Genomic DNA, 26375 nt, shown 5'->3' on the forward strand with positions numbered 1-26375 from the left:
AACGTTGAGAATCTAGAGTTATATGAAGACAAGCTTTTCTCCACACCTTTTTTGAATTACATAGAAAAAAATTGGAATAGTAAAGGCAGCCCCAACTTGGGTTAGGCACCTGATAAACTTGAAAACATAAAAGGAGTGGTGGTGATATTTCCACCCAATTTCTCTCTCTCTCTCTTTTTTTTTTTGCTTTGAATTCGTACCCTACATATCTCTTCTTCCTTTTCATACACATTTTAATATCAGCAGAATATTTCAAGAGGACTTTTCCCCAGCTGAAATTTCCGAATACGGAAATTACTTCAGGTTTGTTTTGGGTTTTTTTTTATTTTGTGGTGTTTCCTTTCTGTCTGACTTTTTAGCCTTCTCAGTAGAGAGGTTGTGATCTGTAAATATGATAGGGGTAATGGTGTTTAGATCTATTGACATGGCTCTTTGCTCTCACACTCATATGACCTCTATACGCCTGTTTCTTTTCCTAATGTCATCCACATGCCTGACCTGGACTATAAAATACTTTGTTCCTGGGGTCACCCCTAACTAGTAAATCATTGTCTTAACCTGCAGCCCTATAGAGACAAGTGTGGAATATATCCTTTGTTGCAAAGATTGAAGTATGCAGAGATGAATCAGACCTTGATGTTTGACTCCTATTTGTCTCACATGTCTTGGGGGTTGGTTGGCATTGCCAGTGTAGAAATGGATTGAAAGTTGGGTTTTAGATGATGAGCCACAACCAAAGTGTGATGACTATTTGACTCCTATTTGAATATGATGTGAAAATACAAACTGTGTTTCAGTAGTTCATCTGGCTCAGCATTTCTTAAACTGTGCTTTATGAGCTGTGAAAAGGTGTATGATGGAACAAGGGATTCTGAAGTCCAATAAGTTTAGGAAAAGCTGAGTTAAAATTAAGAGTCTCTTAGTAAGAATTTCTCAGAACTGTTAGTCTAAACATTATGAACTCTCAAGTGGGGAGTATTTTATGCAGCATTTTCCAAACTTTATTTGATCCAGAATCTCCTGGGACATATCTCTAGGACTCTGTGATGTGTTTATTGCTGGTTTTGTTTGTTTGTTTGTTTGTTTTGCATTTTTATACCTAACAAAATTGACCATTTTAACCATTTTTAGGTGTACAGTTTAGTAAGTTATATTCACAGTGTTATGCAATTGTCATCTCTATCCATTTGTCTTAGTTTGTTCAGGCTGCTATAAGAAAATACTATAGACTAGGTGGCTTATAAACAACAGGACTTTATTTCTCACAGTTCTGGAGGCTGGGAAGTCCAAGATCAAGGCACTGGCCGATTTGGCATCTGGTGAGGACCTGTTTCCTGGTTCATAGATGCCCATCTTCTTTCTTTGTCCTTCCATGGTGGAAAGGGCAAGGATGCTCTCTGGGGTCTCTTTTAAAAGGGCACTAATCCCATTTATGAGGGCTCACCCTCATGACTTAATCACTTCTTAACACTCCACTTCCAAATACCATCACATTGATCAGCACAAACATTCAGTCTATAGCACTATTTTGAGAACTTTTTCATCATCACAAACTAAAACTTTTTACTTATTAAACAACAACTACCCATTATCCCCTACTCTTACCTCAGACCCTGGTAACCTTTGTTTTACCTTCTGTCTCTATGAATTTGACTACTCTAAGTACCTCATGTATAAGTGGAATCCTGCAATATCTGTTCTTTTGTGTCTGACTTATTTCACTTAGCATACTATCTTCCAGATTTATTTACATTGTAGCATATGTCAGAAAGTCATCTCTTTATAATGCTAAATACTATTCCATTGTATGTATAGACCACATTTTGTTTATCTGTTCATCTGCTGATGAACATTTGGGTTGTTTCCACATTTTGGCCATTATAAACTTTAGTGTGCAAGTGTCTATTTGAGTTTCTGCTTTCAGTTATTTTGGGCATATACCTAAAAGTGGGATTGCTGGATCATATTGTAATCCTGTGTTTAACTTTTTGAGGAAACATCAAACTGTTTCCCATAGCAGTTACACCATTTTACATTCTCACCAGCAATGCACAGTGGTTCTAGTTTCTCTGTATTCTCATCAACACTTGTTATTTTCTGTCTTTTTAAAAACAGGCATTCTAATGAGTGTGAAGCGATATCTCATTGTGTTTGATTTGCCTGTTATTATTGTTGTTGTTTAACTTCCAACTCAACTCAGACTGATACGTGATTCTACTACCATTGATTACACAGTTCAGCACAATATATGACTCATGTAGGTTGGAAAAAATCCGAAATGGTATACTCCCTATTTAGTGAAATGAGTTCATTGATCACACAGTTGGATGTGATTAGAATACCAAATTGTTATAAAAGTTTTTAAATGCTTCACTTCGCTTCTCTTCTGTCTTCTTTTCTCTTCTCTTCTCATCTCCTCTCTTTTCCTTTCCCTTCCTTTCCCTTCCTTTCCCTCCCCTCCCCTCCGCTCCCTCTCCTCCCCTCCCCTCCACTCCCCTCCCCTCCTCTCCCCTTCCCTTTTTGAAACAGGGTCTCACTCTGTCACCTAGGCTAGAGTGCAGTAGCGTGATCTCAGCTCACTGCATCCTCAACCTCCTGGGCTCCATCAATCCTCCCAACTTAGTCTCCCAAGTAGCTGGGACTATAGGCACATGTCACCATGCCTGGCTAATTTTCATATTTTTTTGTAGAGATGAGATCACATTGTGTTGCCTGCACTCGTCTGAAACCCCTGGGCTCAAGTGATCCACCTGCTCTGGCCTCCCAAAGTGCTAGGATTATAGGCATGAGCCACTGCGCCTGGCCTAAATGCTTATTTTCAATTTTGCAGTTATTTCATCATGGACCAGTACCAAACCCATAGCAATCCACAGACCACAGTTTATCACTGCTCTCAGTCATATTTTACATGTCAAATATATGGGAACTGTTTAATGGAATATGATAGATAGTTTAAGCAGTTTTATTCTAAAATAAGTGAAGGTATTTTTCATTCAATTCCCAAAATGCAACTAGTGAATTATGTTGGAAAACAATCTGGCCATATAATATAGTAATGCATATGTTGGGTTTTAGGGTTAGTTTAAGTAGCCTGGGGAATAGTTCAGTAATTTTTTGGAGGGATAGATTCCTTGGAATCCAGACAGTTTTCCTGATAGGCTACACTGTGGTATTGCCCCTCAAATGAGCTTGAATGTCAAGTCCTTGAGAGGCGATACAGCTGCTGTATGGATGGTCATGAGTCTGGAATCCAGAAAGAGATAAAATCAAGGTGCAAGAGCCAACGGAGTCTTTGGGGTTGAGCACTCTATTTCCCTAACTGTGCTATGAGGAGAAAATAATTAATATATGCTATGCTGGCAAGGAATTGTGCTTCCAAAGCTCTTCCAAGCAGAGTTAATTAAGTAATGTATGCTCACTTCATTTTGTAGTTGGTTCTCTTTGGCATCAAGACTGTTAACTTAAGCAAATGGAAGCAGCATTGCAGCTTAGTGCATAGTTCCAAAAGAATAAAGCAAAACCAAATTTGAAGAGTTTGTATGCTAAAAATGATAGTAGTAATTCACATTCTACTCTAAAACTTTGAAAGAAAAATCCACATCTGATCCACTTTTGTGAGTGCAGCCAGTATTGATAGTTTTGTCTGCCCTAGGGAGTCTCATTTTCCTTCTTTTGGAAACTATTCCTCCTCTACTCCTCCCTGGCCAAGGATTCACGGTCTTTCTATCCTCTTTCATTAGCTACTGTGGGAGGGAACTTGACCCTAGACAGGTCAATATGGGCCTTTTCCTGGGATGTTTTTCAAACTGCAAGTAAGAAGAGAGTCAGTCCTCTGACGGGGTGCCAGCCTTCAATAATGAAACTTGGGAACTAGAGGTTCGTGTGGAAGAAACTCATGAACAGCAAGAGCCAACAAGCCAACATGCAGGGTGGGCACACAAGAGATTAAGAAAGTCCAGGGCCCCAGTACCTGAGGCCTTGGTTTACAGCTGTTTCAGTGGGTCAGCTGCATCCCCACCCTGTGCCCTGCTGGGTTATACTGGACTCTGTAATCCAATATATGCCTATTTACATCTGGATTTCTCTCACTTGCAAATAAGAGTCCCTCATGACCCCTTCCTGCTCAAAACACTTAACATACTACCTTTCAAACAGCAAGTATGCCATTGATAGCTTTGAATAAGCTTTAAAAGTTAAAGTTAACATAGCCTAAGCACTGACTCTTCATCATTCTAACCCAGACTCACACTTTGCTCCCATTATTGAAAAAACAGTAACAGATTACTTCAAAATACCGTAACATATCAAACTTTATATTCTTTTTTTTATTTTGTTTTATTATTATTATACTTTAAGTTTTAGGGTACATGTGCACAATGTGCAGGTTAGTTACATATGTATACATGTGCCATGCTGGTGTGCTGCGCCCATTAACTCGTCAATTAGCATTAGGTATATCTCATAAAGGTATCCCTCCCCCCTCCCCCCACCCCACAACAGTCCCTAGAGTGTGATGTTCCCCTTCCTGTGTCCATGTGTTCTCATTGTTCAATTCCCACCTATGAGTGAGAATATGCGGTGTTTGGTTTTTTGTTCTTGCGATAGTTTACTGAGAATGACTTTATATTCTTTTTAAAAAATAATTTTCAGATACAGAATATGGGATGGGTGAAGTGAGGGGATTTAAATCTTGGGGGCTAATGACATCTGTGAGTGAGCAGAAGGTGAAGGCATGGCAGAGAGGTGGAAGGAAGTAGAGGAGGCTTGTTCACACTTCTTCCAAGATTGGAAGAGGGGGCTGACCAAGGATGCCTGGAAGGATTAACAAGTGGATCCAGGAGCCTACTGATGTGGGAGCTCATAAATTTGTGGCAGCTCCAGGCCCAATCATGGCAGCATTTTGTCCAGTAGCACAGGGAGCCAAGCATTAGGGACTTAGGGTGATAAATAATATTCCCCTCTTCCTCTTCTAGCTGAGACATAAACATGGGAATCAGACAGAGATCACAATATCATCTTGACTTCTCATGGAACAAATTGGAGAACGTGAGTTTAGCGCTTCAACCAAGTGGGTTTGCCAATCCTCAATCCTGAATTAAATGAATTTATCCACCCATTTCTGGCACAGCTGGGAACCACAGGCCTCCGCCACAGAGAGAGGCCCCTTACCACATGGCAGAGACCGAGAGCCTGTCTTCATGGAAAGGAAATAGCTGAGGAGAGATGTCCCATTTCTTCTCCCAAACCAACTTAGCAAAGGAGGAGGAAGGGCCAGGAGTGTTATCCCAGCTGACGTCCCTCCATATAGACAGACGGCTGATCCTTCTTCCAGTGGAGGCAAGAGATGGCTGGGTTCGATGCCAAGGATCATTGTCCCAGGCTAACTGTTCCATCTGCGTTATTTCCTCCTCCTAGTCCTTGTTCTCTTATAGAATGACAAAGAGGTGGGGATGCTGAAGCTACATGCAGTGGCCTAGACTGGATCATGAAGGAAATAAGGCAACAAGGGGAGAGAGAAATGGACTGAGAGAAAAGAGCAAAGTTTGTAAATGAAAGAGCAGGTGTTATAGGTGAGAAAGAATGAGAATCCTGGAAGAAGAGGGACTAAGGTCAAAGAGGAAGAGCATTTACTTCTTATGTCCCAGTTATTGTTGTTCTAGGTGATATCTAGGTTAAAAGAGAGCGAGAGAGCTGTGCAAAGGCCCTGGCAGGAGCTCACCTGGCATGTCTGAGGACCAGTGAGCAGGTGCCTGGCTGAAGCCGCATCGGGGGTGGTGGGTGGGGGAGAGCCTTGGAGATGTGATCAGAAATGTAGTGGGTAACAGGTTCTGCAGGACTTGTAAGGACATAGGCTTTTAGAAGAGAAACCTGGGACAGAGAAGGGTTAGGTTATTCAGCCAGGAAGGGGCAGAGCTGGGATCCTCAGTGTGGTGGTGTGGCATTTGACCCCAGACACACAGTGCTTCCTGAAACAGTGCTCTGGTCTGGCTTCCCTGTTGCTGGCTTCCCTGGTTCTCCTCCTGCTTATATTTGCTTTTCTTCAGGCACGATGAACTTGTCCTCCTCTAACTGTCCTTTACATGTGGATGATGTCTCTGGGTTAGCCTCGCTCGTTCTGTGTCTGACCTCTCCCAGGAAATATCCTGCTTTCCCTTGGCTTCTCCTGTGTTCCTGGGCTGGTGATTCCCAAACCTACATATTCTGCAGGGGCCTTGCTTCTCAACTCCAAACCCAAATATAAGTCCCTGATGAGCTAGGGCTCTCTAAATATAGAGTGCTCCCAATTTATTTCCCTTCCTCACAGATCTCCTCTTGCCCCTGTTCCTTAGGACAATCTCAATGGCTAAAAACCATGGCATTACCTGAAATCCCATCTTTCCCCTCGTCCTCTATCCCTGCATCCACTCAATGGCCAATCCAAAGAGAGGTGCTCATATCTTCCCCCTCTGGTTTAGCTCTCCCTGGGATCTTTTTTAAATAGTTAATTAATTGTTCTTTTTTTTGAGACAGGGTCTCGCTCTTGCCCAGGCTGGAGTGTAGTGGCACAATCATGGCTCACTTCAACTTCTGCCTCCCAGGTTCAAGCCATCCTCCCACCTCAGCCTCCCGAGTAGTTGGGTCTAAGGTGCGCACCACCAGGCCCATCTAATTTTTTTATTTTTGTAGAGATAAGATTTCGCCACATTGCCCAGGCTGGTCTCGAACTTCTGGGCTCAGGTGATCTGCCTGCCTCCTAAAGTGCTGAAATTATAGGCATGAACTACCATGCCAGGCCTGGGATCTTATAGTAGCCTCTTAAATGGACCCTCTCCTCCACCCATTGGCTCTCTCCCTCTGCACCTGACATCTTTTCCCAAAACAAAGCTAGGATCCCAGGACTCCTGTTCTCATGAGCTGGTCTGGCTTCCCCACTGCCTAAAGAACAGTCTAGATCTTTAGCAAGACACTCAGAGGCCTCCTCTGTCTCACCTTTCATAGTTCTCTTCTCCTCCCACCTCCCATTTTCTCTTCTGTGATCCGCTGTGCTTCTGCTCATTTCCCATCCATAAAATGTTTTCTTCTGGTTCAAGCAGCCACCCAGCTGCCACCTTCTGGGTCAAACGTCCCCAGAATTCCCCCAGGCAGAATGAGTTGCTCTTTTCTCTCAGTGGAAGAGCTGGTATCCTCATTAAGTGCTCCTGGCAAATAAAAATGCATTGAAAGTCTGGCAAGTGCTGATTGTTGTTGGACATCAGCCAGTCACTGGAGTGTGACTGTTACCCATACAGGCTGAGGCAGCAACTGTGAACACACGGCAGGTACAGGAAATCCCCAAATTCTATTAATTATGTGGTAAGTTCCTGGAGATATTTTGGTAATGTATTCCTAAAGTTCTGAGTTTCTTAATTGCATTTCTGTTAAAGGGAGTTTGCTTCAAATGTAGAAAACCTAACCAAAACCATGTTTAAAAGAAAAACAAGTCTTATAGGTAGAATAGAAAAGTAACATTATTGTTGGTTATGGGTTTCCTAACAAGATCTGGGTCTTCTATGATAGGCTTGCAAATCTGAAAGCCTTTCTGAGGTATGCTAGTCCTTATTAAAATTTCTTTCTTTCTTTTCTCATTCTCTTTTTTCTTTTTCTTTCTTTCTTTCTTTCTTGCTTGCTTGCTTGCCAAGGTCTTGCTTTGTTACCCAGGCTGAAGTACAGTGGTGCGATCATAGCTCACTGCAGCCTCTACCTCCTGGGCTCAGGTGATTCTCCCACCCCAGCCTCCTGAGTAGCTGGGACTACAGGCATGCTCCACCATGGCCAGCTAATTTTTTAAAAAACGTTTTATAGAGAGAGTCTTGCTCTCTTGCCCAGGCTGGTCTTGAACTTCTGGCCTCAAGGGGTCCTCCTGCCTCAGCCTCCCAAAGCACTGGCAGTACAAGTGTGACCCACTGCACCTGGGCCTTACTAAGATTTTTAGGGCAAATATTTGTTATAGAAAATGTATAAAAATGAGAACTTCAAAAGTGGTAATTCTAGTTTACATTTTAATATTTTCCACCTAGTCTTTTCATTTATGGAAACTGAGAATTATATGGATGCTTTATATGTATATATTGCATTTTAAATATGTGGCAGTAAACGTGTCTGGATTCATTTGAAACCCAAATGAGCATTCCCTTCATTTTCTGTGAACGCAAATCCATGATCATGTTGATCTCTCCCTATTGGGGTAAAAGAAATAACGCCAAGAAGGTTGGGCACAGAAGGGAGCTTCTCATTCCCTGTCTGGTTTCCATAGAGAACTACCAAATGCAGGGTGTCTGCCCCAGAGCCAGAAAGCTGCTTGCTCTGTGCAGGAGATAAAGGAAAGAGAGAAACCTTTTTGCAGATGGAAATGACAACTGAAGAAAGAGAAAGGTAGCAAGGAGCTTCTTGCTTGCCTTCTGAAGAAAAGAGGAAGAAGGGCCTGGATGAGGCCCCCTCCTCCTGCCCCTTCTCCCTCTGATAGCACTGCCATGGGCTGAGGAAACCTCTTCTGTAACTGCTGGGATCCTTGATCCAACTGTAGTCAGAGGAGAAGTGCACCTGGTATCTCTGAATATGTTTTCCCACTGAAGTGTTCTGCCCAGCTTTTAGATTCCATCATGTAATTCCTACTCTCCTTCATGTGTACTTTGGATGAAATAGGCTTTTCTGGCCTGAACTTAGAACCACCATGCAAGGATTTATTTCTGTGGGTTAATTACAAATGATGGCTTATAAGCAGCTACCCTGCAAATGAACTTTTGGTATGTAGCCTGCCCCTAAATTTGAGGCTGTTTGTATAAAACTGTCAAGCTGGTGGTTAATAACAACTAAGTAACAATAGCAGCAACTATCTTTTTTTTTTCTTTGCCATCTCCTATGTAACTGGCAAGGGCTATACCTACACAGTGTGCCTGTTTTTCATAAATGGATAAACTGTTCTTCATCATCGCATCATCCATGGTCCTTTCTTGACCTAAGTGAACAAGAATGTCTTAATAATAACTCCCATACAATGAGGGCCCAGAAGGTGCCAGACGCTGAGCTGTGTTCTTAATGTATATTTTCTGTAATTTTGACATCCCCACAGGTCGATAGCATCCCCCACCTTATGAGTTAGAAATCTGAGGATCAGAAAGGTTAGGAACTATGCCCAAGGACACGTAGCTAAGAAGCAGACAAGGCTGGGATTCTAACTAGAAAAGCTATTTGTGCCCTGTTCCTTGATATGTTTGTTATTCTCTTACTTCTATTTTCTAATTTGATGTCAGAACTCTGTTTATGTGTATGTTGAACAATTCCAGTTATTTGATGGATTGTGAAGACTAAGGAATTCTGTTTTATTCATTACAGATACCTAGAAGAGTACGTAGCACATTGAATTGAGTTTATTTAAATATTTAGTGAGCACTTGTACATGTCAGGAACTTTGCTACACTCTGGGGTAGAGACCATCCTGGGCTATTCCCTCACCTTGCCTTTGGAGTGTGAAAGGAAAGGGAGTGAGTTGCAAGGATGTCTTTAGAGTAAGAGGCCCTGGGAAGGTAGCAAGCTCAGGTCTTACCCATAGCCCTTGGGAAATGTTTTTATACACAAGGCAAGCCCACAAATCAATGAAATGAGAAACCACTGGCCCATGAACAAGGAGGGTTTAATGTATGGAAGTTACATAAACAGTGGTATAAATTCATGTATTAATATTTGTCTAGTACAAAATAGACTCTTTGAGGAACTTTATGTTATGCCTTTCTGTTGAACTGAGACTCATGTTATGCAGTACTTGCCAGTTAGCCAGAAATGGTAACTTTCCATCAGTAGCACCTGAGGATTTACCGCCATGAGTTTGCAGTGGTCATCTCAGAGGTGACAACCATTTTTCCTTGAATTTTGTGGAATAGATTTTTACCAATGAAGTCACAATCCTACCTAGTTGAATATATCTTTTAGAAAGTCAAGAACCTTTTCTCACAACCTTTTTTGGGAAAAATCTCAAACATACAGAAAAATTCAAAGAATGGTATGGTGAATAACCGAATACAGGGTCATCCAGCTATGGTCTATGGGCCAAATCCACCCAATGCCTGCTTTGATAAATAAAGTTTGTTAGAATACAGACACACGTTTGTTTACATATGATCTGGTTACAACAACAGTGTTGAATTATTTTAACAGAGACCACCATATGGCCCACAAGGCCTAAAAGATTTACTATCTGACCCTTTATAGAAACAGTTGACTGTCCCTTGATCTAGATTCACTGCTTGTTACTATTTTACTATTTGCTTTATCTCTGTCTTCACAGACAGGCAGACATACTCGCAACCTCTCTCTCTCTCCCTTCCCCCACACGTGTGAACATATATATACATGCATACTTTTTTTGAACCATTTGAAAGTTATGTTACTGACATTATGATAATTCACCCCTAAATAATTCATGTGGATGCTTAAAAATAAAGGCAGTCTCTCATATAAATGCAAAATCATGATCACACCTAAAAAATTAACATTCATTGAGTAATATCATCCAATGTGCAGTTCATATTTAAATTAGACTATTACACCCTTATTTAGTTTTTCCTTTGGGATCTGGGGTCTAATCAAAGATCATACATTGCATTTGTTCATGATGGCTTTGATTGCCAATTTTTGTTTTACATGACATTGACTTTTTTGAAGAGTCCTTTAAAAACTTCTTGCAAAGATGTATGGGTTTGTTAGCTCCACGATAGTAAGAGCTAAATATATAGCCATTATAGTAAAGCGGTGTCTTGTACTTCTTTTCCCTTGGGATTGAGACACTTTTAGTGTTTGGCTTCCAAAGTTAACACACTAAGTTTTGGGTTTTGCTGGAAATTGTAAATGTGGAAAAATATCAGTGTGAACAGCAAGGCAGATGAGAATTCACAGAATGCATTTTATGTAATTAAAGGCACAGCCCTTCTCGCTTGCTCCAGTGGCTGCCCTTGCTAGCTCTTGGCTGGGTGGCTCTTCCTTCTGGCTTTTCTTCTGCCTAGGGCCTGGCTCCCCTCCAGCGTCATTAGGTTGTAGCAAGAAGCTGGAAACAGACCTGCAGTTATTTAAATCTTCTAGCCCAAATTGTTTGGGCTGGCTGGCAGCACAAAGCTTTTGTGTTTGCAGGCTGCACGCTGAACACAGCATGGTGTTCAAAGGCGTGCATCCCAGATCTGTGCGTCTGGGATGCACATAGGAGGAGCACCTTGTTATGAATCTGTGGGGGTCACAGTCATGCACCTCTTAGGGGACTACATGCTGGTCACAGGTCTTGTCCTTTATTGTGGTGCCAAATGATGTCCAGAGAGCATCAACACTCAGCCTTTGCTTTCCTCTGGGCAGAAAGCACTCAGAGCTTAAAGGCCAGTCAGAGGATACTTGCACTCCCAAGTGAAGACTCACCTGGATCTGTACTAGTCACTCTTTGGTTTGGAGTTGCCTCATGGGGTAAAGGGTTTATTTACTGTTCCTGAATGGTAGAATTGTAAGTGAGTGGTGCACGTGTTTTTGAATGTGGTATCCTCAAGATTGTTCAAGGCTAGAGCAGTGGAGCATTTGAGAGTCACAGAGCCAAGTAAGTTAAGAGGGTGCATATATATGTGTGTTTGTTTGCCATTGGGAGGGAAGGAGGAAGAAGAACATCATAGAGAAAGAGAAGACAAGAAGAGAACTAAAATGGAAATTTCAGGAAGGCTGAATTCAGAATAAGGCACTTGGAAATTTGGAGAGGTGGGAAAAGGAATTGCCACTTTTCAGACTTAGATTTTTAACATCTGGGGAAACTTTATTTTATTTTTTCCACTGTGTGAAGTTAATTGGGAGTCAGATTTAGTAGCGGGGTGACTGGTATGGTATATAACCTCTCTGTGCCTCAACTACTCCTCTAGAAAATGGAGACAATAACAGTACCTGCTGTGTATGGCTGTTTTGAAAATAAATGAAATAATCCATGTACATCCTCAGAACAGACCTGGTAGCTAGATGGCAAATGCTTGAAGAGTGTAAGCTATAAATGTTTAGTTTATATTATTAAGTGCCCCACATAATTCACCATAATGGTCTGATATCTACAGCCTTCACCAATCTTTAACCTATTTTCTTAAGAATAATGAGTAAATTTTTTAAAGCCTTCTAAAAAAGAATTCATCAACTGGGCATGGTGGCTCATGCCTGTAATCCCAGCACGTTGCAGGGCCAAGGTGGGCAGATCACTTGAGCTCGAGACCAGCCTGGCCAACATAGTGAAACTTCATCTCTACTAAAAATACAGAAATTAGCCAGGCATGGTGGCTCATGCCTGTGGTCCCAGCTACTCAGGAGGCTGAGGCAGTAGAATCGCTTGAACCTAGGAGGTGGAGGCTGAAGTGAGCCGAGATTGCACACTGCACTCCAGCCTGGGTGACAGAGTGAGACTCCATCTCAAAAAAAAAAAAAAAAAAGTTCACCAGCAAGCTTTGATTCTCATATTGACAAAGTATTTTTCCACTTTTCAGCAATACTTTATTGTACTAATTTTTATCTCCATACGTGCTCATAAATATTCCAGTAATAGTAAAGTATGTGACTTTTATTCCTTCTTTTTCTACCATTTTTCTAACCGATCATTTACATGTAAACGTACCAAATGAACATCCACATGTACTTCTTCCACTGGCAATAAGAAAAGCAAAATTCCAGGGAGAAGATTTTGCTGTCTCTGGAAAATGATGTGACCCAAATTGGAAGTCTGAGTACTGAGTAAAGACAAGTCTGGAAGCAAGTAAGACTGGCATGGTTTGCATAGCTAAAATCAGTGATAAACTGATATGTCTGTGTGATAACAAAGTTAACTAGAAAAAAGGATTGAAAACGATTTATTTCAAGTAACTGAAATATTGGGACAAAATAAGTGTTTTGGAAAGAAAGATGTTATATTTAAATTCAGCGACAGGATGATCAATGCACAACTAGAAAATCTGGGTCCTTTAAAATGGACTCTGTATCACCACTTTTTTCAATCCTTGCTTTCTTTCCCTTTCTTTTCTACCTAGGACAGTGTCAATCAATGAAACATATATGGCCAAGAAAGTGGAAAACTGCAAAACTCAGGGGATGGGAGGGAACTCTTACATTTGATAATTTAAAAATGTGGAAAGTAACCGAAGGAGAAACTGGTGAGGGTGTAGGTGACTTCAGACTTTGAGCAGCTAGCTCACTGTCAGCCTCCAAGAGGTCTTGTGAACAATGGCATCTCTTGCCTGCTGAAAAAAGACCTAGGCTTTACCCAGAAAGAAAACATCCTGGGATGAAGCCACCCTCACTGGGGGAAAATAAAGTTGTAGTAACTCGTCATTGTTCTCCCTGTCTCCCATCTTCTTCCTTTTTAGTACTTCCTTCACACCGTCTACCTCCCCTCAACCCCACCTGCAACAATCTCCTTCCACCATAGATCTGGGTTTTCACTTCTCAGATATAGCCCCCCTGTGACATTCTGCAACTTGTCTTCTATGGCCTTCGAGGCGTCTATGATCAGCCTCTACCTGCATAGCCTCATCTTCCTTTGGTGCTGGCCTCAGATTTTATGCTTCAGTTCCTCATATAAGACATGTTGTTTTGCACCTCCATCCTTTGGGGGCTGTGTGATCTTGGACAATTTGCTTAATTGTTCTGTGCCTTAGATCACTCATCTGTCAAAATTTTTCATAAAGTTGTACAGGAATTAAATGAGTGAATATATGTAAAGTTCTTGGAATAATGCATGGTGAATAATAAGGGCTATAGAAAGGTTAGCAACTTATTGCTATTGTTCTTGTTGTTATTTTGAGCCTGGATGTATTAATTTTTTTATTACTGCATAAAACCTAATGTCTTTAACACCAATGGTTATCTCTCATTTTCTGAATGTTAGCAGTCTGGACATGGTGTAACTGGATTTTTAGCTCAGGGTCCTGCAGGACTGAAACTAAAGTGTTAGTGTGGGCTGAGATCCTATCTGAACATCTTCCAAGCTCCTTCCAAGCTCATGTGGTTGTTAACAGAATTCATCTCCTTGCAGCTATAGAATTCATGGCCAGCATGAATTCTGACCTCACCTTCTAAGAGTTTCCCTGATTAGGTCAGGCCCAATCAGATAATCTTTCTTTTGATTAACTCCAAGTCAACTTGCTAGTGACATATCACAGAGTTATAGCCCATCATATTCACAGATTTCACTTGCACTCAAGAAGAGGTGTGTACATTGGGGCAGGATTCTTGGGGTTTATCTTAGAATCCTGACTGCAAACTGGGTAACTGGAAATATTCTCTGTTCACTAAGTTGAATTGCACGTGGGTGAATATGTGATTCTGTAATCACCACCATCATTTCAGATTTTTGTAGCATCATTCTCACAGCATTCAGATGGATTCACATCAGTCTGGCTTCTGGAGCTGACATTCCCTATCCTGTAGTTTTCACTAACTGATGGGGTCAGTTAGCACCTTCAAAAGTCTTTTAGGAAGAGAACAGTTAGAGACTTGTAGCTGGTAAACTTCTTGACTAATACCCTGGAGTTCCAAAAGGATGACCCACAATTTGCAATCCCTTTCAGAAGCATTTGTTTGTACTTAGTGACTTAAAATAGATGAAGACAGACCCCTCCTTAATTGTCATTGGTGCCTGCCAATTCAAAGTAAATTTGTATCTGCTAGAGAAAATTTCACTTTCTTGACAGTCTTTTGCATTAGTATTTTAAAAGCTTTCCCTGTCCTTTTTTCTCATTTCGATTAAGTCTAGATTTTTTTCTTGCATTTAACTCAGTTTATAATCCACAAAGAAGTATAACTAGTCAAAATCCCTAAAGGATGTAAAATACATCTAAAGAATATATTTTAGAAGATCAATTAAGAAGAAAAACTTGCTAAAGATGAAAAACCTTTTTTAAAAAAAAAGAAAGAAAAGAAAAGAAATCAATTTCAACCAGATTCTAGGCAACAAGACATGGACAAAGAAGCAATAAGGAATACCTGTTTTTGAGTACAGTTCCCCCTAACAATGCTAAGTTTTCCTTTTTAATGGCATTTTACTTGCAGTTTTATACAAATGTGTCAAGCTAACGGGAAAAAATGAATCTGGCATGGTTGTGGGTTTGGAGGTTTGAAGTGTCTGTTTATCTGGCATTTCCTAACAAAGTATGATTTGTTATGCAAGCTATGATTTAGACCTGACCATAGCTGCCTTAGTGACCAGTATCCCTACAGCAACGTGGGAGGGGCTGGTTCATAAAGATAATCTAAGATAATATAGACTTATATTTCTTTTTTTCCTTCTAGGACAATATTATCTTATTCTTGAGAGGTTGTAAAGAGCTCGGCCTTAAAGAATCTCAACTTTTTGACCCGAGTGACCTCCAGGATACATCCAACAGAGTAACAGTCAAGTAAGTAAAGCGTGATTTATGTTTAAGGGAAACTCCTTTATAGTTTGATTTGCAATTGTGTGATGATGTTGTAAGTTCTAAGAGACAGAGAATTGGTTATGCTTAATAAAATAAGAATGTGAAGGTAAAAATCAACTTTCAAAACAACTCACATTGACTTTCCCTCTGTGCATAGCTTTCATTCTGATCAAACATCATTTTTTGAATGCAAAATTCTTGCATATAGAGTTTGAATTTTGAAGAGGAGAAAAATGTTAAGTAAAGATTAACAGAGAGGCAAGAAAGAAATAGGCACAGAATCAGTGTGTTAGACAAAAAACTTTATTGGCACCAATTGAACATTTGAGTAGGCTCTTGGAAGGTAAACAGATCTGAACTCTGTTATACAAAGAAAGCATTAGATTATGGAGAACTTGCTTCTTCATTTACATTTGTAACTGTCTTCTCATATGTGTCAGTGATCAAGTTCTTTGAAGATGGATCATTAGCACTTTGACTATATCTACTTAATGAGCCCTGTTTGGGCCAAATAATTCTTGGAGCAGAATGTCACAATAAAAGAGACAGCAATGTACTTTGTGTAAAGAAATAGCTTGTGACCAGGGTATGAGATGGCAGAGATAACTTTCCTGTAGTTTAGAAGTTCTTTAGATCCTACTGATTTCATATAAAACATTTTCCACTTTAGCCAAACGATGTTTGACATGGATATGCCTGAATAATAAACATAGTTACATAGATAGGGTCTGTGAATTGGTAACTTTTCTTCTTTTGATTGTTTTTGGAGTCATTTTATCATGAAGGAACAGAAAAGGGATAGAAGCCAAATTCAGGGCTGTTAATTTTATACCATTTGCTTGATTTTATACTATTTGCTTGATTTTTATACTATATTTGCTTGATTTTTATACATTTGATTTTATACTATTTGCTTGATTTTTTGTACTATTTGGTTTTATACTATTTGCTTGATTTTTTATTTTTTAAAAAGGATGAGGAAAAATAGGGAAAAAATGAGAACTACTGGATAAAATAAAATTTGGGGTTTATATTGGATTTTGTGATTCATGACTGGGAATATGGGAGAGTTAGTAGTGATCTATTATCTAAAAGTACTTTTCTGTTGTCAATATGCCATTCTTTAAAACTTCTCTTGGAAAAATTTTAGCTAAGCGAAAAAATAACAGAATAAAAATCAGGATATTTGAATATGGAAACCGCACTAAACCTCATCTTGGTCATCACATGCCCCATTTATTATTGTACTTAAATCTATCCTCTATAAACCATTGTTCACTTTAGGAAATTGTTTTAGGTTCTGCCTCATCTCCCATTCATAGTTTCACCCGGGTGGCAAGTGACCAGAAACAATAGTAACTGTGCAGCTTCGTAGGTAATAATTAGTCACACACACATTGCTTGGAGGGTGAAGGAAAGGTCACTTTGAAAGTGTCTGCAGCTGCATTCATTTTTTTTTAGAGCCACTTTAAATCAGTATGTTACTAAACCAGAATTCTGAGCCTGACTGGTTTTAAAAATTCAAAACTCGTATCACCTTTATTGCTTATCTACAAAAAACTGGGCATCAGGAAAATGAGGATCTAGCCCTAGGTCTGCTGCTCACTAGATCTGAAGCCCTGGTTAAGCTCCCTTCTTCAGCAGGCCCCATGTATTCATCTAAAAATTGAAACTGGATGGAATATTCCATCTTGTATGATTCTGGGTCAAGCTTGCTCAGTGCAGATATGGGAAGATGGAACAACTGACTTGTAAAAAAAAAGAGATTTAAATCAAGGTATGGAAAGAAATCTAAAGGGGAAAATGTCACTTAGGCAAGTGACACATGGATACAGTCCCTTCTTAGTTACTGTACCATCTTTTTGTTTTCCTGTTGATTGTTCCGTCTGTTTTTCTGTCTCCTTTTCTTCCTTCTGCCTTCCCTCCCTTTTTAATCCCGTCTTTCCATCTATCTCTCCTTTTGTATTTCTTCTCCTCATTTTCTTTTTAATGTTTCCTTCACTTGGGTACTCTTATTTTCTTTAGGCAATACTTTGCCATCACATTCCCCCATGACCCTGGCATTTTTCATTCATTCATTCAACAAATGTTTGCTGAGCAGCTTCTGTGTGTTAGATACTTTTCATCACTAGAGAAATAGAATGAACTCAGATAGCCAAGGTCTTCTGCTCATGTGGAGTTTACAATCCAGTGTCAGGAAATGAGAAGCAAAGAAGTAAACAAAGAAGATCATTGCAGGAAGTGATAAGTGCTGAGAAGAAAATAAAATGGAGTGATAAGCAAAAGACAGTGGCCAGTCCGGAGGTGGTTGAGGGTGGCTTCTCTGAAGTGCTGGCATTTCAGCTGAGCACTAACTGGGGGCTGAGACACAAATAGGAAGGAAGAACAGGCTGTGGGAAGGTCTGTGGGGCATTCAGGACAGAGAAAGAGCAGGTACAAAGTCAGGGGAAGAGGAATGACAAGCTTCATGTTTAAAAGAAAGAAAAGTAACTGGTGTGGTTGAAGGATAATGTGTAAGGACATGTGTGGTGGGCGTGGCAGTCCACAAGCAGGGTAGGATGTTGAACTCAGAATCATTATAGAGAAAAAACATTTTACTGTATGAGTATTTCAAAGAACATAAAGAATTTTATCTTAAAATGATGCTATAAATTCACTTACAGTACGTAGAAAGTTGTTTCTGGTTTTAGTAAGGAATAGAGTATGGAATAAACTATCGGATTTCATGTATTTTTGATAAGTGATGCTGGTTTAATTTGGCACTGTGCAGGGAATGCTTGTAACATATGCAGATTTTGTAAACTAAGGTAGTTAAAGTAGAACTGCTATATTTCTCTGTTGTCCCTCTAAGAGTTGAGCAGGACATCTGTAGACACAGAGAGGAGCACCCCATTGCCACCAATTACTAGCAGAAGCAGTAAGGTATAGGGATAGATCCCACAGAAGAGCTTTGGATGGTTTTCTGGAAGTTTTGTTTCAGAAAATACTCTTTCATTTAGCTTTCATGATAGGCAGTTTTTCTTGTGTGGTGTGTGTGTGTGTGTGTGTGTTTTCTTTTAGAAGAAACTTGAGTAGACCAAAAAAAAAAAAAAAAAAAAAAGAGGAAAAGCCTGCAAGTGATTACTGCATGTGTAATTTAGTGAACTCTACCTGTAATGGATGCCAGACAACCTTGATGGGAAATGAAAGTGTAATCTAGACAGGCACACAGCAAGTATTATTCCAAGGAATCAAAGCAACTGATGAAACGTACGCAGGCTCTGGATTGCTCCCGAGTGTCTCTGTCAAAATTTGGAAGTATTTCCACATAATAGGTGGGAGTCATTCAACAAATATTTTGCGAGCTTCTACTATGTACCAAGCATAATTTTTAGCACTGGGTTACAGTCTTAGTGAACTTTTATCATCAATGCAGAAAAAGCTTTATGTTCCCTATTCTTAATTTGTTTTCCATAAAAGTTTCAAATCTTTTATAGATTTTTAAAAATCTGGTTTCTTTCTTAAATTAAAAACCCTAGCAGATTGGGAGGCCAAGGCGGGCAGATCACAAGGTCAGGAGATGGAGACCAACATGGTGAAACCCCATTTCTACTAAAAATACAAAAATTAGCTGGTCGTGGTGGCACGTGCCTGTAGTCCCAGCTATTCGGGAGGCTGAGGCAGGAGAATCGCTTGAACCTGGGAGGTGTAGGTTGCAGTGAAACGAGATCACACCACTACACTCCAGCCAGGCGACAGAGTGAGGCTCAGTCTCAAAACAACAACAACAACAACAACAAACCCTAGCAGATATCCAAGCAGATAAGGACATCCCATTTTTTTTCCTATTAAAAACAGAAACATGAAAACATTTTTTAAATCAAATCCAAACTGGACTAATGCTTCTTTCAATCTACATCCTTGTTGATGGGTTTATTTCCATGGTATACTACTTGTTTTCTATTTCTTCAAATTTCAATGGACTTAAAATGGTCCACTTATTCATTAATATGTACTTTAGGTCAGTGTATGCTGCAATGAAGTAATCAGGGGCTAAATACTTTCAGGAATTCTTGACTGGTTTATATGATAGTCTTACACTCCCTTCCCCCTCACCGAAGTTACTGTGGAAAAAAGAAGTGCAGTTTGTTTTTTCTAGTGTTTATTTGTTGACGTGTTAAAAAAACTTTGAAATAATTTTGCAGGAAGTCTTATTTCATTGTATGAATATTTCGAAGTAGGTTTTTTGTTTATAGTTAGAGAGTAAACATGGGTGCATATTTGAGCATGCATGTGTGTATATTTGAACATAACAGGCATATTTTCCTGCTTATGGCTTATTCCCAATGCTAATTTATGTCCAGAGCAGAAAACAACAAATATTTGGATAGGATTGCTTCTTGTACACATATTTTCAGGTCTGTCTAATTAAATAAGGTTTTAGACCTGTGTTAAAAATACTTGCATGAAGATTTTGGAAGTGCATTCGGATTTCAGTTTGATAGTGGTCTATAATCAAGGCAGAATCTTCTGTGGTTAATCTTTGAGAACACAACTATGAATAGTCCCAGTTCTGATCGGACTTTTTCTATTTCCAGAAATTATAAAGCATCATCTTTTTATAGCGTACTGTGGAACTTTAATCCCACCTTGTCCTTCTACATTTTGTTTCCTAAGTAATTTTATTCAGTGCCCGAAATCACAAAACTTAAGCCTTAAAAAATAATACATTCTTCTGATTTCATTATATATGTTAGCTTCAAGTACATCTTAGTGGCATTTAAGGAAAGGTCACAATTTAGAATCTGCTATTCTGACAATATTTTCTTTTCCCTTTTCATGACTAGGAGCCTTGATTATAATAGGAAGCTGAAAAATGTAAGTGTTTTAACTTCCAAACTTGTGTCTTTGATGGTTCAAGTGTAAAATTTAGCTAATTCAGTGTTTCTCATATGCCTTGCTGGAAAAAGTCCTTAGAAAAAAGTATATGTGTATTTCATAGAATAGTTAATGACCATGATAGAAATAAAAATAGTAAATTGTGTATGTGTTGGGCTGGGGTGGTGGTGGTTCTCTTTATTTAGATAAGTGCTCAATCCAGAAATAAACAAGTGAAAGCTTGTACTCTGTTTATGATTCAGTTTCTTAAACACAAAATGATCAGGCTCAATACTAACATTAGCCCCTTTCCATTTGTAGGCACAGATGGGATTATTAAATTAAGCAGTTTGGCAAATTGTTGTAGGGTAAGATCTGCACAATATGAATAGTGTTGACTGCCATGGGCCTATACTCTATGTATTTTGTTCTCCTTTTAATCTTTTGCACTTTCATTAGTACTTGCCCAAATGAACTTTTTGTAGATCTTATTTTCAAAAGGCAAGTATGTTAGTGCTGTTTCATTTTCAGTTTAGATTGAGGAATGAAAGAAGTCACATTCTGCATCTAAAATTTTAAAATTGGCTGAAGCCTCTTTTTAAAAAAGTTTCCCTAGGTGCTATTATATTTGATTGGCATTTTCATTCTTATCTTCTTTTTCCTCCTTTATAAAACTAGAGGTATACGCAATTTTTCATCATAAAATTTTAAACAAATCAGAAAACCTTTAACCTAAAACACAACAGTCTATTTTCCATTCCCCCGTTATACCTTTTAAGATAGCCTCATACTCTCAGCACACATTAGTTATTTTATGGTCCTAGTTAATGTCCTGACATTTGAATCTCTGGAAATTTATTTGTAAGCAATCAGTTCAAAAGGATGTTCTGGAAGTTTCGAGGGATTCATGAAGTAAAATTTTCCCACAGAGGTAGAAAACAGAATCACCTCTTAGCATCAGTGCACATAACCATATTTTGGGTCTGTCGCCAGCTGGACTCATGTAGCTATACCATGTTGTCCGAAACATTTTCTGGCCTACCAAGTAGAAGGAGGCACCAAGTAGAAGTACTTCCCAGACTGGCTGAAGCGATAAGACAGAGTGTGAAAAGAAAATACTCATCTTAGCTTCTACATGGGCCTCAGATACTTGTAATTCAGTGTGAAGGAGCTCATCTTCAGCTGACTCTGCTGGGTTTCATGGGAAGTGAATGTAAAGAGGATTTGCTTTTGTGGACAATTTCTTTGGAAATACAGAACAAAATTAACTTGGGACCGTAGCTTCAGACCATTGAATACTCATAGACATTCTTAAATATCCAAGGTTGTTTAATTGGTAGCAAGCCTTGTCAAGGCTCAAAATTTCCCATCTCAGATTAATGGGAATCTAACTATACCCCAAAGCTAGGTATCTGCAGATCATATTCTTCATGACACTGCTTTCTTTTGACTTTAATTAGATATATTATGTTGATCCTGTGCTGGGAACCACTAATTAACCTTTATCACTTGTTTGGGATTTTATTTTTTTTCTGCCATTGGCCTTAGCAGAACCTCTGTGCCCACAAGTAGAAATTATGGGCCTTCAAAAGCACCTTTCTCAAAAGGAATTGACAGTCTCTTTCATTGCTTCTCTGGATAAAGATTCCAAAGCATTTTTGAAAAATTTTGCTGCCTAATTGTGAAACCTTCACTACATAAAAGATAATGTGGGTGGATTCATTTTTCCTTCTTGCTGTCTTAGAGATCATTTCCTCACTACCTAACTTTCCCTAACACTGGAGTCGTTTTAACTACTGAAGCATGTTTGTGTTGCCTGACATGGCATTGGGTTCTTATTAAAGTGATTTTACATTTAATGGATACCTCATGGGTGGTGGTTTTTTAAAATCGATGTAAATCAGCTCTTTCCTTCCTGCCTTCCTGTTAGTGGTGCATTATTGACTCCTTAGTTTAAACGTCATTCTTGAGGGAAAAATCTGCTCTTGTGCATTTTGTTCCACAGGTATTAGTTACCATTTACTGGCTGGGAAAAGCAGCAAACAGCTGCACATCCTACAGCGGAACGACACTAAACCTGAAGGAGTTTGAAGGATTGTTGGCTCAGATGCGAAAGGTAACTTGGCTTTTCTTCTTTATCCCATAAGCGTTAGACAAGGTGGGAAAACTACACATTTGCTTGTTTTTAAGATTACTAGAGTACTGGGTTGTGGAATGGTATGAGCCAAAGATATGCACTCAAGGAAATCATCACTTGTCTTACCAATGACATCTTTGCCTCATGCATGTCACACCTACCTGCACTTTCATACCCTTCAGAGAACAGGAGTTCTGAGCTCCATCCAACTTTTTAATTCCAAAAGAGCAAATTCAATCTGTCAGTATATGCCTTTGTATGCCAAGATGCTCAGTGCTTGTTTTCTTGGGGGGAATAATGCTTGAATTAAACAATGCAGTATTATGCAAAAATGAAGACTCGCTCTGCACTTTTGTGCTAAAGGGCATTTTGCTTACCCACTGGGGCCTTGATGTGGGTGAGGTAACGTGAGCCAAGCTCTTACCTTGGCATACACTCTGGACAAGGCGGGATACATTAAATGCATTCTCCTCTAACATGTGCATGTTATGGCCACTGTTTTTGAATGACATAGGAATTTGGAAAACATTTCATACATTGTTAAAAGCTTCATTTGTTTCTTTGAGTATAGAAAAGACTGACCTAAGGTAGGGATTTGCCAAGGAAACAGTTGAATGTTTCATGTGTACTACTTGCCTGAATGTTTCATCTGAAGGTCGAGCAATATACAACTCATACAAATGGCTAGTACATAGTGTTACCCAGGAGAGGCCCTCCCAACCCACCTTAGTGTACAGGTAAGACTTATTTATAATGGACCTCCATGTACTTTTTAAATTATTTTATTTTTTTGAGATGGATTCTTGCTGTGTCGCCCAGGCTGGAGTGCAGTGGCGCAATCTCAGCTGACTGCAACGTCCGCCTCCCAGATTCAAGTGATTCTCCTGCCTCAGCCTCCCGAGTGGCTGGGATTATAGGCAGCCACCACTAAGCCTGGCTAATTTTTGTATTTTAATGGAGACAGGGTTTCACCATGTTGGTCAGGCTGGTCTTGAACTCCTGACCTCAGGTGATCCACCCACCTTGGCCTCCCAAAGTGCTGAGATTGCAAGTGTGAGCCACCGCACCCAGCACCTCCAGGCATTTTGGATAAAATCCACATTAGAGGACAAATAATTGAGGCCTTACTCTTCCTCATTTCTCTAGTATGCAAAATAAATGAACTAGAAACATTCAGTTCCTTGCAATTTTTTTTTAATACTGAAAGCCAAGAATTGGTTCCAATTTTCTAAATATTTATTTTCCTTTCCTTAAATTAAAGCTAATGGTCCTGATAGTTCTTCACATTTGGCTAAGGCCAGTCTGGCTCATGTATTTATAAATGGCCAAAGCTTTCATATTGGTCATAACGCACATACACAAGGTACTTTAAGCTGAATTCCTTTAAAAATTAAATAAACACAGACACACAATGAAGCACAACTCATTGCTTCTCAGTCTCACCTCTTATTTGCCCTTTAATTTCTCATCTAACATCCAGTCTGGATTTGAGAAGTCTAAATGTTTATTGTTTTTATATTAAATTTGGACTGAATAATAATAGATGGGTCATCAAGCTCTGTCTCACAGTTCCCCTGCTAGATCCTGTTGGAATCTGATTTATTCTCATGATTGACATTTCTTACTACTAGTCCAGCTCCTGTAGAATCTGAGCAGCTATTGGTTTCTTCAACTCTCCTAGCTTCTCTTTCTACAGTTAGTTTCTTCAACTGCTGTAAAATGACCTGTTGTTAACAGCTGTTACCCTTTTTGTTGAATGTAGGTAACATCACAGGACATGGTGGAGTAAGTAGTATCCCTGGATACATGACTCTTAGCAAAAATGGCCAGCCATGATACTGCCATATCTCCATCTAGAGAGAAAATGACTTGAACTTCACTGGACTATCTGAGCACCTGGAAATACTAGTTTTATATGTAATATATATAATCTCATTTTGTCAGTTAGGATCGGGTTCAGCTGGGAAACACAAAAGCCTCAAAATAACAGATAAAATAAGACAACAATTTTATTTCTAATTCACATAAATGAGACATGGACATGAGCAGTCCAGGGCTGATGTGGGGTTCCATGTCTTTTCACCAACAGAAGGCCCAAGCTTCTTTGTCTTTTTGTACCAACAACCTCAACCCATGGCTGTTCACCTGCTGATCCAAGATGGTTGTTCAGGCTTTAGCCATCATGTCCACATTCAGCCAAGAAAAGGGAGGAATGGCGGGGAGAAGATTCCATGCTCTCCCTTTAAACACACCTCTGGGAAATTACACACTACACACATAGCTACATCTTACAGACTTGAACTTGGTCATGCATCCATACCTAGCTGCAAGCAAAGACTTGGGGAAAGTAGACTTTATTTCAGCTAAAAACTGTAGGCATTTTTGTTAGGAGAGCAGATATTGAGGGACAACTGTAATCTCTTCTGCACATATGCAGGCTGAAATAAATTTGAAATTAGTGTTTTTTCTTTCACAAAGGAGATTATCCACAAATTTTTATATTCATTTTTCTAGTGGGTGAAATGTGCATAAAAATGATTCACTAGGGTGCAACTTGTTAAGTTCTATAGTAAAGGTGACCCAGGTAGAGCCCTTGGCGTAAAGTCTGGCATGTAGTAGGTATTCATAGATTGCTGCTACTGCTGTATTTTTTTTTTTAAAGGATCTCTAACATCACAGTGACAGTGGCCTTTCACTGAGACTGGATATGTCAGAAAAGTCCTTCCAAAGGAAGTGGCACTTCAGCTGAACAAAGAGGATTTACTACAAGAATATTAAGATTGAAGGGACACCCATGGGGACGAGGGTGGCCCTGGAGATTTCAGGATCTTTCTCTCATCTCTTATCTCTCCTTAAACTCATTATTTCTTCCTATAGGCAAACATTCCCTTGTAACAGGGAGCGTGGCCAGTATCATCCCCAGGATTACTTGCTTCTAGCTCCTTGCCCAGAAAAGCAAGGGAATGCTTTCCCCTGGCCCCAGGTGTAAAAAATTCCTAGTAATGTACCCTGGCCCCATGTGGACCTTATTCCTGAAGCAGTCACTGTGATCAGGGGCAAGTGATACCATGACTGGCCCAGGCTACTCCTGTTTCAGGGGGTGAGGGGTATTACAGGAAGAAAGGGAAAAAGGGAGGGAGCATGGTGGGCAAGCAGATGCAAGATCTCTGCCTAAAAGAGCAACCATCTCAATTTCTAGTCCCTCAACCCACTTTATGTTTTTTTTTTTTCATGATACTTATCATCCAACTTTGTATTCATTTGTGTTTTTCTGTGTATTTTTTGTCTTCTCTACTGGAATTTAAGACCCATGAAGACAGGGTATTTGTTGATTTTTCTGGAATGTTGTGAACTAGAACAGTGCCTGTCACACAGAAGATGCTCAGTAGATATTTGTGGAATGAACAGCTTCCACAACCAGGGGGTGGTGGGTGGAGAGTGGCTGAGCAGGCTGGAAAAGTAGAACCCTAAAGCCCTCTAGATCAGGGTGAGCCACCTTACAAATCACAAAGGGAGCAGAAAATGTTGAGCGGTAAAAGAGAAGCATCTGGAGTTTCTCAGAAACTGTTAAGTCATCCACCAGTCCTAGCTGGTTCTTGTTATGTCTGAGAAAGGGGGATAGGAGGAAGATGAGTAAAATAATCCCAAAATTTCATGAAGCTAGTAGTTCTCACCCCTTCATTAACATACTTTAACTAGAATAACTCAGTAGCAGTTAGCACAAGGGACTGAGATTCTAGATGAAAAGCAGAGACAATGTTAATTAGAGCCCAAGAAAGGAGAATGTAGATGTGCTAGTCTCTGTTGGTTTATATCTTCTGCTCGCCATCAGAAGCTTCACTTTAAGTGACCAGAAAATGATATATGGTGACTTGATGGGAACCAATAGAATTGTCCATCCAGCTGATATCCTCATTTTTATTTCTGGCTGAAGAGCCAGCCTGTCACTTCAC

General features: G+C 39.7%; 1 protein-coding gene across 8 annotated transcripts in view; it reads left to right on the forward strand.

The window, feature by feature from the left end:
- The window catches only part of LIMCH1 (LIM and calponin homology domains 1), a 339570-nt gene that overhangs the window by 223024 nt on the left and 90171 nt on the right, over positions 1-26375 (forward strand). For all 8 annotated transcript variants that reach the window (XM_024928494.4, XM_034958502.4, XM_034958506.4 and 5 more), the window contains exons 4-6: positions 15304-15410; positions 20255-20285; positions 22291-22401. In XM_024928494.4, coding sequence (XP_024784262.3) covers positions 15304-15410; positions 20255-20285; positions 22291-22401 — 249 coding nt within the window. The remainder of the gene's footprint in view (positions 1-15303; positions 15411-20254; positions 20286-22290; positions 22402-26375) is intronic.

This window comes from Pan paniscus, chromosome 3, assembly GCF_029289425.2.
Source record: "Pan paniscus chromosome 3, NHGRI_mPanPan1-v2.0_pri, whole genome shotgun sequence".
Taxonomy (NCBI): Eukaryota; Metazoa; Chordata; class Mammalia; order Primates; family Hominidae; genus Pan; species Pan paniscus.